Below are 17,124 nucleotides of genomic sequence, written 5' to 3'. Positions count from 1 at the left end.
GGAAAGCTGACACTGATGCACGCTAGTGGTTCTCCTCTCCTCCCGTGCAACACAGGCGAAGTCCTGAATGGCAGCAAGCAGTCCACAGTCACAGGTTATTGTTTGCCGTGTGATTGCATTGTTTACTCAATTTTCTTAAAGCTCTCCGTGCAGATGAGTAGCATTTTCTTTATTAGTATGTGGATATCAAAGGAAAAAACTACCTTGTCCAAGTGTGATGCGATGATACAGGGGACCTTGAAGACGCTGTCACGCATTCCTCAAAAGTAGTTTGAACTGTAGTAGCACAGAAGAGGCAAGCACTTGACCTCTGGACCGAGCTTGGGGTTGGCCTCCTGTGGTGTAGACTGGGAGCCCTGGCGGGCACGCTTCGCTGTTCGTTCTCAGAGACTTGCATGGTGCCTCACACACAGTCTAGGCCTTGGGGAAAGTTTTGTTTTTCAGCTGTTTGACTGAGTGATCAGCGGTGACCCTGTTAACTATAAGGTCCTTAGGAGAGCTGTGGTCCCTGGCGTCCAGCAGCCTGGGTTCATGTTCCAGTTCTGCTCCTTGGCATTGTGTGCCTTCCATTGGTTATCTAACTCCCTTTGACTCAGTGACCTTGTCTGTGAAAACTTTAGGGTTGAAATTAAATGAGTTAACTAATGTAAAGCCATTAGAACAGTGCTGGTACGTAGTAAACATTAAGTATCAGTTGTTATTAACATCATTCTTTATATAGTGTTATTCAAGACTCCTGCAGTTACTGCTGTACTTCTGAGAATTAACCGTTAGTATTTTTGAGATGTCTGTAGCGGTATTTTTTCTTTTAGATACTACCATGTGTCATTGTTCACAAAGAAATAGCCATTTCAATGGGATTGGTTTGGCAAGAGCTTGGCTGTGCTTCTTTATTAATGTATGCATAATTATGATGTCATCGGCCACATTAAACTCACCGTACAGCTACCTTGTTGTACTAACAGTCGCTAAGGACAGTGACTGTACTTGGTGTGCAGTTACTGAGTCACGTCTGACTCTGCAATACCATGGACGGCAGCACGCCAGACTTCCCTGTTCTTCACTGTTTGTTCAAACCCATGTCCATCGAGTCGGTGATGCCATCCAACCATCGCATCCTCTGTCACCCCCTTTTCTTCCTGTCCTCAATCTTTCCCAGCATCAGGATCTTTTCCAGTGAGTCAGTTCTTCGCATCAGGTGGCCAAAGTATTAGAGCTTCAGCATCAGTCCTTCCAATGAATATTCACGATTGAGTTCCTTCAGGATTGACTGGTTTGATTTCCTTGTAGTCTAGGGGACTCTCAAGAGTCTCTCCAGCACCACAATTTGAAAGCATCAATTCTTCGGTGCTCAAGACTTCTTTATGGTCCAGCTCTCCTATAGTACAACTACCTTGTAGGTTTAAAACTCAGAGAATGCAAAGTTGCCAACATATCAGCTGAGATATTATTTTAAGGACAGAATAATTTAGGTAAGTTTACAACAGTCTTATTTTCTACAGAAGTGTATTCAAATGATTAAGTACAGGTAGCTCAGTACTCTGTAATGGCCTACCTGTATGGGAAAAGGATCTAAAGAGTGGATGTATGTGTAACTGATTCACTTGGCTGTGTAGCAGAAACTAACGCAACATTGTAAATCAGCTATACCTAATCAAATAAAATTAATTTTAAGAAATGATTAAGTACATATTCTCTCAAGTAGGATGAAGAACTTAAGTAACTAAATAGCAGTTGCTTATTGTTCAAAGCAACTGTAGTTTGCAAGCAGTAGGGCTTTCCCATGAGGGCATTTTTCAGTGGCTAGATAGAATTCCCTTAATTCCCAGGATGTTCTTGTTTCTTAGCCATTTTTATGGAAATATTTCTGAATTATATGTCACTCTTCCCTGACTTCTCAAAATTGGTTATGCAGCTGAATGAACCAAAGGGCATAAGAAGCCACTATAATCAACGTGACATACTTCTTAAGGCTTACATTTTGCTACAGGATTTAAGGGGAAGTTGCACCTAGACAGTGGAACCATAGCTTTGAATTAATATCACATGTATATTTGGATCAGAATGCAAAACTCATATAAATGTTTAAAGTAAAATATGAAACTTCAAAGAAATTTCAGGGTTATAGAGGCTGGTCACAGGCTAGGAGATTATGTCCCTCTTGTAAAAGGCACTTCAGGGAGAAGCAGTGTAACTCTAAGTAGTTAATAATGTTTAACATTTTAATGGAGAGGGCCCTTGGGGTTATTCCACTTGCGAGGCTGTTTGCACTTCTTTACAGTAGACCCTATTGGCAGTTTTATTGACTACCTCCCTGTCACACCTCAAAGAGATGTTAGCTCTTAATCCAGTCAATATTCCTCCATATGTAACTTTCTAATCATTTTCCTCCTCTTCATTGCTCATAATTTGTAGTATCTAAAAAATTTACAAAAGCTATTAGTGGAATGTAAATAATAATGTAAAATAGTAAACCTCAGTTTACACAAAAAAGTAATATCCATATTCTTAGTAAGTTAGCAAGGTGCTTATTTCTTGTTACTGTTCCTAGAGGGAGAAATGCAGGATTTTTCCACTGAGAAGACTTTTCTTTCTTTGATTGGTTTTTGTTTTTTAGAAGACTTTTAGAGCATTTTTAGGTTCACAGACAAATTGAGGGAGATGTACACAGATTTCTCATGTTCCCCGTGCCTCTCCACACATGGGTAGCCTCCCCCTATTGTCAACAGCCCCCCACCAGACTCATACGTTTGTCATAATTGATGAACCTGCACTGGCACATCATTACTGTCTAAAGTCCGTAGTTGACAGTAGGGTCACTCGTGGTACTGTACGTTCTGTAAGTTTGCGGAAATGTATAGTGTCAAGTATAGCATCATGCAGAGTATTTTCACTGCCCTGAAAATCCTGTGTTGTGCCTATTCATCTACCCACAGACCCCCCCAGCAACCATTGCCCTTTTTACTGTCTTAATAGCTTTGCCTTTTCCAGAATGTTGTTATAGTTGGAATAATACCGTATGTAGCCTTCTCAGATTAGCTTCTTTCACTTGAACGTGAACCTGAACATGAAGTCGCTCAGTTGTGCTTGACTCTTCGCAACCTCATGGACTGTAGCCCGCCAGGCTCCTCTGTCCATGAGGATGCTCCAGGCAAGAATACTGGAGTGGGTTGCCATTTCCTTCTCCAGGGGATCTTCCCAACCCAGGGATAGAACCTGGGTCTCCTGCATTGCAAGCAGACTCTACCGTCTGCGCCCCCAGGGAAGCTCTTTGACTTACTAGTATGCATTTAAATTTCCACTATGTCCTTTCCTAGCTCAGTGTGGCTCATTTCTTTTTGCATTAATAATAATCCATTATTTGGTTGTATCACAGTTTGTTTATTACCCATTCACCTACTGAAGGACATCTTGGTTGCTTGCAAGTTTTGGCAATTAGGTTTAAAACATTTATAAACATCTATATGTAGCTTTTTCCATGAACAGTTTTCAGCTCCTTTGGGTAAATATCAAGGAGCAGGATTGCTACATTGTATGTTAAAAGTATGTTCAGTTTTGTAAGAAACCACCAAACTCTTCCAAAAAAGAATAAGAGTTTTTGTTTTTACCACCTCCTCATTAGCATTTGACGTTGTCAGTGGTTTGGATTTCATAGTAATATCTCATTGTTATTCTCATTTACATTTCCCTGATGATATATGATGTGTAGCATTTTCTCATATAGTGATTTTTCCATCTGTATTATCTTTGGTGTGATATTTGATAAGGTCTTTGGCTCATTTGAAAAATCTGATTGTTTCTTATTGTTGAGTTTTAAGAGTATTTTGTATATTTTACATAACAGTCTTTTCTCAGACATATATTTTTCAAAGATTTTCTTCTAGTCTGTGGCTTTTTTTATTTACTTGATAGTTTCTTTCACAGAATAGAAATTTTTCATTTTAATGATGTCATGGATGGAAACTTTGGTGTTGTATCTAAAAAGTGATCATCAGAGTCATCTCATCTTTTAATATGGGACTTCTACCATATTATCTTCTAGGAACTGTATAATTTTGCATTTTACATTTAGGTTTGTGGCCCATTTTGTGTTCATTTTTGTGAAAGAATAAGGAAGGTCCATGTCTAGAATTTTCTTTGCATGTGGCTGTCCTGTTCTTTAGCACCACTTGTTGAGAAGAGTATGTTTACTACATTGTGTTACCTTTGCTCTTATGTCAGAGATCAGTTGACTGTATTTTGGAGGATCTATATCTGTTCCATTAATGTATTTGTCTATTCTTCTGCCAATATCACAGAATCTTGATTAGTGTAGCTTTTTGATGGGTCTTGAAGTCAAGTAGTGTTGGTCTTCCAACTTTCTCCTCCTTTGTTCTTTGGCCTATTCTGGGTCTTTTGTCTCTATCTAAACTTCAGAATCGGTTTGACTATATCTAAAATATTACTTGCTGGGATTTTAATTGGGATTGCATTCAATCTATAGATAAGGTTGGGAGCACTTTTCTTTTTCACTACAAATTCCTCCCTAAATTCCTACATATTGAGACTTCTTGAAGTGCAACTGTGGATAAGCAGGATAAGCATGAAATGACCGTATTATTGCTCTTATACCATGTTCCGCATGTAAGCATTTGTTATCTAAAAAGGAACAATGTTACAGTACTCCAAAATAGACAACACAAATCATTCGGATGTCTGTCTGAGCATTTTCAGTATACCCTTTTAGTATCTTAGCAATACACCCAATTAAAATCAAGACCATCTCATTATTTAAACATACTAGGTGTTTGGTAATTACTTAAATATTAAATTAGACATTATAAATGACACATGGGTATGTGTTTGTATAAATATTTCTGTAATGGATATCTTCTGAATAATATACTGTATGGGCTATTAAAATCTTGATTTTGTTATGTTCACAAATGACTATGAGTAAAGAATAACCAAAGGAATAGTTAGAATGAAAATAGAATACTTTATTTTAATTCTATTTTATTAGAATATTTTACTTAGAATATTTTATTTTCTTTGATAAGTTTTATCAGTGTCCTTCATTAATTTTCACGTATTTAAGAGAAATGTTGTCCTTTTAATCATCCTTATAATACTTGTATCTACCTTGTTCAGACATGAAAATTCATTAAGTAAAAATCTTCTTAGAAATACTATAAATTTGACTTTGATTATCGCTGGGATTGTCAGAACTCTCATCTTATTAGTGATTGGAGAGATTTTCTCTTATCCTGTTTTTAATAATTGCCTGGCAGTGTTTGAAGTTTCTTACCAGATGTTTTTCTATTTCCATAATAATGGACCTTATTAATAAGGCTTTTAAAAAATCTCTCTTTAAAAGGTGTGCATAAAATGAAGAGTGACTGAAATACAATGAGTCCTCGATTATTTTTGGTAATTGCTGAGCATGCTGAGATGAGCTTTTGACTACTTTACTTCTTGGGCCTTTTCTCTCAGCATTTTCTGTTAAAATTGCAAATTCAGATTTCTCTATTTTTTGTGATAGTTATTCGCCTCCTATTCTAAGTGCTAAAGAATTCTGTAAATTTTGTCAGAAAAATAAAGAAGAACATTTTATCATTTTATGAAGCAAAGGGTTTGGAGAAATTGGTGAGCATGTAGACACATAAAAGAAACAAATGGGTCTTTAAATTTCTAGAGCACCAGGACTGCAGTTTGTTAAAGGCAGCTCATCAACAACCAGTATTAAGGAACTTAAGAGAATATGTTAATTAGACAAATAGGCTGGTGTGATGATAATATCCCAAAGAAAGGGATAGCCTGGTGTGCTGCAGTCCATGGGGTCGCAAAGACTCAGATACGACTGACTGAACTGAACTGATGATAATACAGGCAGGAATCAAGGCGCTCAGCTTTTGTATTTTAAAACGAGTGGAAATGGGGTGGGGGGTGGAAAGAGCATATATTCTGAAGTTCTGAATACAAGGGTTGTTTTTGTTCAGTCACTCAACTGTGTCTGACTCTTTGCGACCCCATGGACTGCAGCATGCTGGGCTTCCCTGTCCTTCACCATCTCCTGGAGCTTGCTCAAGCTTGTGTCCATTGAGTCAGTGATGCCATCCAACCATTTTGTCCTCTGTTGTCCTCTTCTCCTCATGCCTTCAATCTTTTATAGCATCAGGGTCTTTCTAATGAGTTGACTCTTTGTATCAGGTGGCCAAAGAATTGGAGCTTCAGTGTCAGTCCTTCCAATGAATATTCAGGACTGATTTCCTTGCGGATTGACTGGTTTGATCTCCTTGCAGTCCAAGGACTCTAGAGTCTCCCACACCACAGTTCATAAGCATCAATTCTTCGGCGCTCAACCTTCTTTATGGTCCAACTCTCACATCCATACATGACTACTGGAAAAACCATAGCTTTGACTATACAGACCTTTGTCGACAAAGTAATGTCTCTGCTTTTTAATATGCTGTCTAGGTTTGTCATAGCTTTTCTTCCAAGGAGCAAGCGTCTTTTAATTTCATGGCTGCAGTCACCATCTGCAATGATTTTGGAGCCCCCCAAAATAAAGTTTCTCACTGTTTCCATTGTTTCCCCATCTACTTGCCATGAAGTGATGGAACTGGATGCCATGATCCTCGTTTTTTGAATGTTGAGCTTTAAGCCAACTTTTTCACTCTCCTCTTTCACCTTCATCAGGAGACAGTTTAGTCACTCTTTGCCTTCTGCCATAAGGATGGCCATCTGCATATCTGAGTTTATTGATATTTCTCCCTGCAATCTTGATCTAGCTTGTGCTTCATACAGCCCAGCATTTCACGTGATGTACTCTGCATGTTAAGTTAGATAAGCAGGGTGACAATATACAGCCTTGATATACTCCTTTTGCAATTTGGAATCAGTCCATTGTTCCCTGTCCTGTTCTAACTGTTGCTTCTTGACCTGCATACAGATTTTTCGGGAGGCAGATGAGATGGTTTGGGATTCCCATCTCTTGAAGAATTTTCCAGTTTGTTGTGATCCACACAGTCAAAGGCTGTAGCATAGTCAGTGAAGCTGAAGGAGATGTTTTTCTGGAATTCTCTTGTTTTTTCTGTGATCCAACAGATGTTGGCCATTTGATCTCTTGTTCCTCTGCCTTTTCTAAATCCAGCTTGAAAATCTGGAAGTTCTCAGTTCATGTACTATTGAAGCCTAGCTTGGAGATTTTTGATCATTACTTTGCTAGCGTGTGAGATGAGTGCAATTTTGTGGTAGATTGAACATTCTTTGGGATTGCCTTTCTTTGGGGCTGGAATGAAAACTGTCCTTTTCCAGTCCTGTGGCCACTGCCGAGTTTCCCAAATTTGCTGACATATTGAGTGCAGCACTTTAAAACCATCATCTTTTATGATTTGAAATAGCTCCAGGAAAATTTGAGAATAACTAAAATTAATATAAAGGGATGGAATCATACAAATCAGCTAACCTATAACTTGAAAGGATGATGCCATCCTTCGTAGTTCTTACAGTTGCCTCTATATAAATGATTTTCTTTATACTGTGCAATAAATTCTGTACAGTTAATTCTGTGTCCACATCCTACTTTCTACTTCCTACTTTCCTAGTTAATCTTTTCTAGCTTTCCATTTATTTGTTCTAACCTAATACAGTGGGCAGAAAGAGATGGAGTGACTAAAAAGGATTTCATGTAAGGCCATGGCAAAAAGGATATGATCCTTTTAAGAAACCCTTGATTAGTATGCCTTTTTATTATACTAATTAGTTTTATTTATTCATTAGAAGATTAAAATCAGAAGTGCAGTAGTAAAGTCTCTTCTTTAAAAATAAAATTTCAGCTATTAAAAAATTTAAAAGACAAAGTAAGAAAAACTTTTTCACTACTGTTAAAACAGATTAGAGGTTCACTATCCTAATATATAAAGAGCTCTTCTAAATCACTGAGGGGTAAATAAAAGAATATGATAGATAATGGGCGAAGAGTATAGCAGGAGTGGGCTTGTGAAGCATTATCTAAGACTTCTTTTCTTTTTAGACTTTCAAAGAGACAGCGAAAAATATAATTGATTGACCTTTAATGTGACCATCTTCTAAAAATGTTTACAAATATTCACAGTTAGCATTTGAATTTTCCCAGCAATAAAAGTTAATACAAAGTTTCCCTATTCTAGTTTCAGAATTGTTCATAGAGACAACAAAAAGGCTTCAGCAAAGAAAAAGGCATTCTTATCTAAAGGGCACTGTTAGACTCTCTACTCTTACATGGGAATTTTACTGTCATTTAGGAGAACTCTGGAAAATGAATAAGTTATGATAAATTTAGACCACATAATCAATAAAGATAAAAAAATTTGTTTCTTCACTACTGATATACCCTCCACTAAATCCTTATGACTAAACCAAATTACACATTCTATAATGCTTCAAAATAAATTAGTCTTTCAGGAGGACAGTATAAAATCACTTTGAGAGTGTAGTATGAACTATTCTTAAGATTTGCCTTGGATTACATTCACAGAACTGTGGAGAGGGTGCTTGTCTGGAGCTATCTTGATGTTCAGGATTACTGCTGCACCCCACATCTTGGTTTCGATGTCTGTCTGAGGATTTTCAGTATACTCACTTAATATCTTAACAATTCACCCAAATCAAATCAAGTACATCCCATTACCTAAACATACTAGGGATTTTAGTTCAGTTCAGTTGCTCAGTCGTGTCCGACTCTTTGCGACCCCATGAGCCACAGCAGGCCAGGCCTCCCTGTCTGTCACCAACTCCCGGAGTTTACCCAAACCCATGTCCATTGCGTCGGTGATGCCATCCAACCATCTCATCCTCTGTCGTCGCCTTCTCCTCCCGGCCTCAACCTTTCCCAGCATCAGGGTCCTTTCCAATGAGTCAGCTCTTCGCATCAGGTGGCCAAAGTATTGGAGTTTCAGCTTCAACATCAGTCCTTCCAATGAACACCCAGGACTGACCTCCTTTAGGATGGACTGGTTGGATCTCCTTGCAGTCCAAGGGACTCTCAAGAGTCTTCTCCAACACCACAGTTCAAAAGCATCAATTCTTCTGTGCTCAGCTTTCTTTATCGTCCAACTCTCACATCCATACATGACCGCTGGAAAAACCATAGCTTTGACTAGATGGACCTCTGTTGATAAAGTAATGTCTCTGCTTTTTAATATGCTGTCTTGTTGGTCATAGCTTTCCTTCCAAGGAGTAAGCGTCTTTTCACTTCATGGCTGCAATCACCATCTGCAGTGATTTTGGAGCCCCAAAAAATAAAGTCAGCCACTGTTTCCACTGTCTCCCCATCTATTTGCCATGAGGTGATGGGACCAGATTCCATGATTTTAGTTTTCTGAATGTTGAGCTTTAAGCCAACTTTTTCACTCTCCTCTTTCACTTTCATCAAGAGGCTCTTTAGTTCTTCACTTTCTGCCATAAGGTTGGTGTCACCTACATATCTGAGGTTATTGATATTTCTCCCTGCAATCTTGATTCTAGCTTGTGCTTCATCCAGCCCAGCGTTTCTCATGATGTACTCTGCATATAAGTTAAATAAGCAGGGTGACAATATACAGCCTTGAGGTACTCCTTTTCCTATTTGGAACCAGTCTGTTGTTCCATGTCCGGTTCTAAGTGTTGCTTCCTGACCTGCATATAGGTTTCTCAAGAGGCAGGTCAGGTGGTCTAGTATTCCCATCTCTTTCAGAATTTTCCACAGTTTGCTGTGATCTACACAAAGACTTTGGCATAGTCAGTAAAGCAGAAATGGTTGTTTTTCTGGAATTCTCTTGCTTTTTCAATGATCCAGAGGATGTTAGCAATTTGATCTCTGGTTCCTCTCCCTTTTCTAAAACCAGCTTGAACATCTGGAAGTTCACGGTTCACGTATTGCTGAAGCCTGGCTTGTAGAATTTTGAGCATTACTTTACTAGTGTGTGAGATGAGTGCAATTGTGCGGTAGTTTGAGCATTCTTTGGCATTGCCTTTCTTTGGGAGTGGAATGAAAACTGACCTTTTCCAGTCCTGTGGCCACTGCTCTGTTTTCCAAATTTGTTGACATATTGAGTGAAGCACTTTCACAGCATCATCTTTTAGGATATGAAATAGCTCAGCTGGAATTCCATCACCTCCATTAGCTTTGTTTGTAGTGATGTTTCCTAAGGCCCAGTTGACTTCCCATTCCAGGATGTGTGGCTCTGGGTGAGTGTGAGTGACCATACCATCGTGATTATCTGGGTCATGAAGATCTTTTTTGTATAGTTCTTCTGTGTATTCTTGCCACCTCTTCTTAATATCTTCTGCTTCTGTTAGGTCCATACCATTTCTGACCTTTATTGAGCCCATCTTTACATGAAATGTTCCCTTGGTATCTCTAATTTTCTTGAAGAGATCTCTAGTCTTTCCCATTCTATTGTTTTCCTCTATGTCTTTACATGGATCATTGAGGCAGGCTTTCTTATCTCTCCTTGCTATTCTTTGGAACTCTGTATTGAATGGGTATATCTTTGCTTTTCTCCTTTGCTTTTCACTTCTCTTCTTTTCACAGCTATTTGTAAGGCCTCCTCAGACAGCCATTTTGTTTTTTTGCATTTCTTTTTCTCGGGGATTTGGTGTTGCTGAAATGTTAAATTAGTAGTTAAAGCAGAAGTCAAGGTCTGGTGGTGACAGTGGGCCGTTGACTCTGTCAGGATTCCCCTTCCTGTTCCGGGTATTTAAGGAAGCGGGCAGATAGTTGTGGCAGAAAAGCTCATGGTGGAGCATAGGTGGTCTTTGCCGTGAACGCACCTGTTGTTTTTCACTTGCTAAGTCTCGTCCGCCTCTCTGTGACCCCATGCGCTGCAGCGCGCCAGGCTTCCCTGTCCTTCACTGTCTCCTGGAGTTTGCTCAGTCTCCACTGATGTCCACTGAGTTGACAGTGCCATTCAGCCGTCTCATATTCTGTCACCCCCTTCTCCTGTGAATGGACCTAGCACTGAAAAATTTCTTTGCAAGTAACTGAAACAATGACATGCTTTGTATTCTGTGTGTGTGTTTGTATATGTGTAAAAGTTACATACGATGACTTTGTTTCTTGAATCTTTTTTTGTAAAGAATAATAACCAGATCAGTTTTGCTAGTTCTCAAATAATGTAATTTATCCTTAATGGGAATTGGGTAGAATTAGATGTCTGGTGACCTCTCCTGATCTGAGTTGCTACCTACTGTGATGCTTGTAGTTTGACATCAGGATTTTTTTCTGTTGTGTGATCATTTTTGATTGGTTTTACTCCATCAGTTTCAAATTCATGACCATCTGAGGCTCCATGGCTTTTGGGGTAAAACTGTTGTTTTACTAATAAGAGTGACTTGCTCCATTAAAATCAGGTTATGGCTCTATAGAGTTTCTACTTTTTCTCCTTCAATTAAGTAACAGTTGAATGTTTTGCCTTATCACAAGGTAAGGGATATTAAAAAAGAATCATGAAATGAATAAAAAGAAAATGTTCTTAAAATTTACTGTGAAAGTGCATCAACATTTATTGACCTATTTTTCATTTATTTGGCAGAGTAGAGAGGCAGAGAATTGATAGTTTAGTGATGTTATGACAATATTCAGGTATACCTAAGGTATGGTCTGGAAGCTTCTGCTTAGACATGCTTATTTTTAAAAAGCAAGTCCCGACTACTTTGATGTGGGCTTCACATAGTAACTTTCTGGCAGAGAGTAGAGTAAAGGAAAGGGTAGAAATAGTAATTTTATCGTGTAGAAACCTGACGGTCAGTGTCTTAACCAGGTAGTCAAGGTCAGCATCAATAGCGATGAAATCACATTGATAGTGTAGACCCTTGATGTGATGTCATTAAAGTGTTATTTGATCAACACGGCCTTCCTTCCAGTAACCCATAAGTCTAGTCTAGTCATGAGAAAAAAATCAGACAAACCCCAATTTTAGTAAATTAGAAAAGAAAACCTTCCATGATGTAACTTAGTGTGGATGTGAACACAAATTTATTGTCTCAGTTAAGGACATTTCTCACTGCTGCTAGAGTTGAAATTAAATTGACAGTTGACATTGACTACTCTTGGAAAGGTGAGTAATGTTAGGGGGGAAATGGCTTAAACACAGGCTTCAAATTTTTCATCAATAGTCACAGTAGGAAACAGATGAATATCAAAGCATGTTAGATTAATGTTAAGTATCAAGCGTAAGCCTAGATCTCCAAATAAATAGGTAGTAACTCAGCCTTGAAAAGAAAACTGCCTGGTATTTCAGAATAGAATATTGTTTAATTAATTAGGATGACTTTTACATCAAATAAAAAAATCAGGGTATGTCTGACGCGCACACGTACACACACTCTTTCAAAATAGAAAGGGTTACAATGAAAGTCAAGTCGCTCAGTCCTGTCCGACTCTTTGCGACCCCATGGACTGCAGCCCACCAGGCTTCTCCGTCCATGGGATTTTCCAGGCAAGAGTACTGGAGTGGGGTGCCATTTCCTTCTCCAGGGGATCTTCCCGACCCAGGGATTAAACCTGGGTCTCCTGAATTGTAGGTAGACGCTTTACTGACTGAGCCACCAGGGAAGTGGGATTACATACATACATACAAATCAGAGTGCTTATTGATGGCTTTTTGGTGCTCTTTTATCTACCAAATAACATGGAAACCCTGTAATAGTGTAGAAATCTGTCAGTGTTTTAGAAGTACAGAGTTTCCTAGGTTTAATTGTTTTTAAAGAAGAACATTTAACTTGAGGCTTTAATTTCCATGTGAAGACTTCGGGGGAAATATTTGGTCTTAAAGCTGTTTATTTTAAATATACAACTTAAAGAAAAAAAAAACGTGTCTGATTTTATTCATTAAAGTAGGTTATACATTAGATATTATACGATTTGTACTCTAAACCAAACACCTAAAAAATTCTGTAACAGAGATAACCAAGAGCAATGTGCATCACTGCGTTGTGTGTTTCTGGAGAGAGGTTTCTAGAAGAAGGCCTGCATTTGATTGTCTTTAAACTGCACTGCTGCTGATTCTTTCCTCGGCCCTTCGTGCAATGTGTAGGAGAAGCTAATCTGTTTATTCTCTACATAAACTGGCCTTGAGGGAAACATGTGTGCTCTTTCCATCTATTAATCAGAGTAAACTAAGTGAGTTTATTTTCGCAGATGTTCAATGGCAGATACATTCTCAGAACCAAATGTCGTAAGAGCTGAAAGGTGCCCACCCCACACGTCACGCAGCAGCATCCTTCTCTTTTTGTGTCCTAGTGCGCTGACAGGCAGAGCTCCCCCGTCACGTCTCCCGGATCCTCTCCCCTGGCTCAGAGAAGAAAGCCGCACCCAGACCCTCTCCAGATCCCACATCTAAGCCTCCCGCCAGTGCCTCCTCGCCTGGACCTCATTCAGAAAGGCATAGTTCGGTCTCCCTGTGGCAGCCCCACAGGCTCACCAAAGGTAAATCGGTATTACTAGAAGCACAGATAATAGTTTTATGTGATGAGTATGGATTGCTCAGGTTTTTAAATCTCCACTAATCATATTTCTCATGCTCTCGTTCATGAGCTGCTTTGATGGGTCTCTCGTGTTGTGTGCAGCAAATCCACGATCATACTCCTTGCCTTATTACTGTAACAGTGGCGTAATTATTCAAAGAGAGCACATGTCTGTGACAGCCCCCTGGTTGCTAAAATAAACAGTGGAGTAAGTATGGTTATTCCGTAAAATGGATTTAAAAGGTCATTATATGTATTAAAATAAATTGCATGTTCTTATTAAATGATATTTTATACTCATTTTCATAGTGTCTTGACAAGAAAAATGTTACGGAAGTGTATTTGCATAAGGGCTTAGGATGTGATAAATTATCACCCATGTTTCAAGGTGACTCAGGAGAGGGAATTATATGTACCTTTTGTATATGAAGGAATTAGTTACAAAGAATTACAGTATTTGCAAAGTAATTATATTCCTCTTTAATATTAAAGACATAATTCTATCTGTACATTTAAGCCCACAGTTTATTTTAGTTCTGTGCAGATCTTTTTTTCCAAATTTGATAAGGGAGTATTTTGCTTTATTAAATATAAGATTTTAAACATTAATCCCATTTGGTGACATGCTTTACAGTGTAAAACTAGTTGGAAACACAGTGTTTTAGTAGTACTGGATTTTTCTACATTACAATTAACACGGTTTTAAGATCATAGTAAGACTTTTTAGGATGTTACTTAGTCAGAATTATGTAAACACAACACATTCCTTTTTTCTACAGTATTTCCTAGCAATAAAAGCACAAATCATTTGTCAGATGAGCTGTGTAAATGAAAACAAAGCCTGTGAAAGTCACATAGATCAATTTAGCAGCTTATACTTTTATATTTCCATATAAGAATCAAACCGGTTTTCCCCCCCAAGGATCAATACAATGCAAGTAAGGTCTGTACATAACACTGCTCTATTATTTGTGATTTTTCATTCTTCCCGTGTGTGTGTGTGTATGCTCAGTCCTGTCCGACTCCTTGCAGCCTCACGAACTATAGCCTGCCCAGGCTCCTCTGCCCATGGAATTTTCCAGGCAGGAAAACTGGAGTAGGTTACCATTTCCTTCTCCAGATCTTCCCCACCCGGGGATCGAACCTGCGAGGCCTGTGTCGGCAGATGGACTCTTTACCACTAGCGCCACCCAATGACTGGTAAAGAACCGGAGCACATCTTGCCCTTGTCAGCTGCTTTGTATTGTAGAGGTGAAACCAAAAATAACAAAGCCAGCATTTTCTGTTTTTCAGAGATGTTGCAAATCAAGGTGTTCTTTTAAAAAGTAAAGCAACAACTTCTTGATGGTATCTGCTGTCTCTCTTAAATCATAGAAACATGCAAATAAAATACTTAATGACTCATTATTTTGATGTCAACTGGTCAGAATCATCATATAATTTTGATATTCTGCTGCTTTTTTTCCTGTAGTCCTTATAATCCTAAATTTTGAGTTTATATGTTCATTTTTTACAAAGAAATCTTAATGAGACATATTTGAGTTTTTCATAATTTTTTAAACTTTCATTAATTGGTGATAAAAGAAACTCATTAAAAGAAGGCACAGGAATCTAAGAAAGCTCTATTACGGCTTAGAGAACAACAGCAATAATATATTAGTCTGGAAGGTATTTCAGTGCATGGAACATCTTTTCTTTTTTTCCTTTTGTGTTTCTTCAGTCTTCTCCTTGCATGGTGAGAAAACAAGATAAACCACTCCCAGCGCCACCACCGCCCTTAAGAGACCCTCCTCCCCCTCCACCCGAGAGACCTCCCCCAGTGCCCCCCGACAACAGACTGAGCCGTCACATCCATCACGTGGAAAGCGTGCCTCCCAGAGACCAGCCCCTGCCTCTTGAAGCCTGGTGCCCGCGGGACGTGCTGGGGACTAGTCAGTCGGTGGGATGTCGCCTCGTCGGGGACGGCTCCCCGAAGCCTGGAATCACGGCGAGTTCCAATGCAAATGGAAGGCATAGTCGGATGGGCTCTGACCCAGTGCTTCTCCGGAAACACAGGCGCAATGACGTGCCTTTAGAAGGAGCCAAGGTAAGAAATACACAAAGCAGAAGCTACACAGCCTGCTTATAATCTTCTGATAGGAAGGAGTATAAAAGGTTGGGTGGTGCTTTTTTGTGTCTAGTGTGACATTTCCCTGCAGGTCTTTGATTATCTGCAAGTTATAAAAATCAGAAGCTCATTAAAACTTGAACCTAAAAGAAGTCAGGAAAAAGAGTCTAAGTAATGATTTAGTTTTCATAGGAAGATACTACACAATTTCCCAGAAGGTTAGTATACCTTCTCTTACTTCATCTGCAGAATATTTTCCCATTAATAAATTGTCATGGGAGAATCAGCACTTCTTTTTAACTTTTCTGAAAAAAAAGGAAAAAATGTGGGAAAGTGTGTTCGTCACTCAGTTGTGTCTGACTCTGTGACACCATAGACTGCAGCCTACCGGGCTTCTCTGCCCATGGAATTCTCCAGGCAAGGGTACTGGAGTGGGTCGCCATTCCCTTCTGAGGAATCTTCCCAACCCAGGGCTTGAACCCGGGTCTCCTGCATTGCAGGTACTCTTTACTGTCTGAGCCACCTGGAAATCCTAACTCTTCTAGTTCCATCTAATTTGAAAAAAAGTTGTATTGTTATAGCATATCGTCAATCAGTCATTGGAATTATTGTTGCCTGGGGAGAGTACCCCTTAGACAGGTCAATTGAACTTCTCACCTACATCAAAACCCCAAGTTTTTTATTCATTGTTACAGAGCAAGCTCTTTCTCTATAATACTGAAAGAGACCCTTAACACATAGTGAGTTTTAACACGGTATATATTACCACTGTCAGTTATATGTACAGGAAAGAATTTAGGCACACAGGAAACCAGAGGCAACAGCAGAAATCAGTGCGTGTAGACCCCTCAGTGGGCCCTGGACAGAGCTGTCCTGTCATATATCCTGGTGTTTGCTTCCGTGATACTTTTGACTCTGGGATTAGACTGTCACCATCTTCCTTCAGCTGCAGAAGGCTTTGCCTCTTTTGAAGACTGTAATGTTAAAGTGCTCCTGTCTCCTTTGATCTTAGGTTGTTATTTTAGGGGGTAGACTCTTCCTTCCAGATAATGGTTTGCAGTGGGTGACTTAATCAAGAACCAAGTGTGAAAAATGGCTTGTACTAAATTCCTGTGTGTATGTGCACATATGTGTGTGCATTCACATGTGTGAAGGAATACTTTGTATAATACTATTAGTTTTCCTAATAATTAAATATTATTAGAGTGGCCAGGATAGCAGGAGTCAGAACTATCTACTCTGGCACTCAGAACAAAGGGAAGAGTGATGACAATTTGCAGAAAGTTTTTGTTATCGCCTCCCGTTGGTACCTTCAGTCTTTCATCTGTTGTAAATATGAAGATCTGTAAAGGTTTTCTCCAAGGTCGTGTAAAGGCGATGTCAATGGAAAAGGTAGCACTTGTAAAAGCATTTTTATAGTGTTCTCTAAAAATGGAGACTTTATCCTCAAAAGTTATGTTTCTACAACCTGGAATCTTGGTAAGAATGACTTGTCTTTTTTCCCAGTGATTTCCTCCCCCCCACCCCCTTTAGTCTCTATTACTTTTCAT

General features: G+C 39.1%; 1 protein-coding gene across 9 annotated transcripts in view; it reads left to right on the top strand.

Moving 5' to 3' along the window:
• CBLB (Cbl proto-oncogene B) overlaps positions 1–17,124 on the top strand; it is a 218,548-nt gene that overhangs the window by 149,027 nt on the left and 52,397 nt on the right. For all 9 annotated transcript variants that reach the window (XM_043893003.1, XM_043893009.1, XM_043893008.1 and 6 more), the window contains exons 11-12: positions 13,244–13,429; positions 15,188–15,553. In XM_043893003.1, coding sequence (XP_043748938.1) covers positions 13,244–13,429; positions 15,188–15,553 — 552 coding nt within the window. The remainder of the gene's footprint in view (positions 1–13,243; positions 13,430–15,187; positions 15,554–17,124) is intronic.

Source organism: Cervus elaphus, chromosome 31 (assembly GCF_910594005.1).
Source record: "Cervus elaphus chromosome 31, mCerEla1.1, whole genome shotgun sequence".
In the NCBI taxonomy this organism is placed as follows: Eukaryota; Metazoa; Chordata; class Mammalia; order Artiodactyla; family Cervidae; genus Cervus; species Cervus elaphus.
Note: the sequence above shows the minus strand (reverse complement) of the source record. Positions and strands in the feature narration are given on the sequence as shown.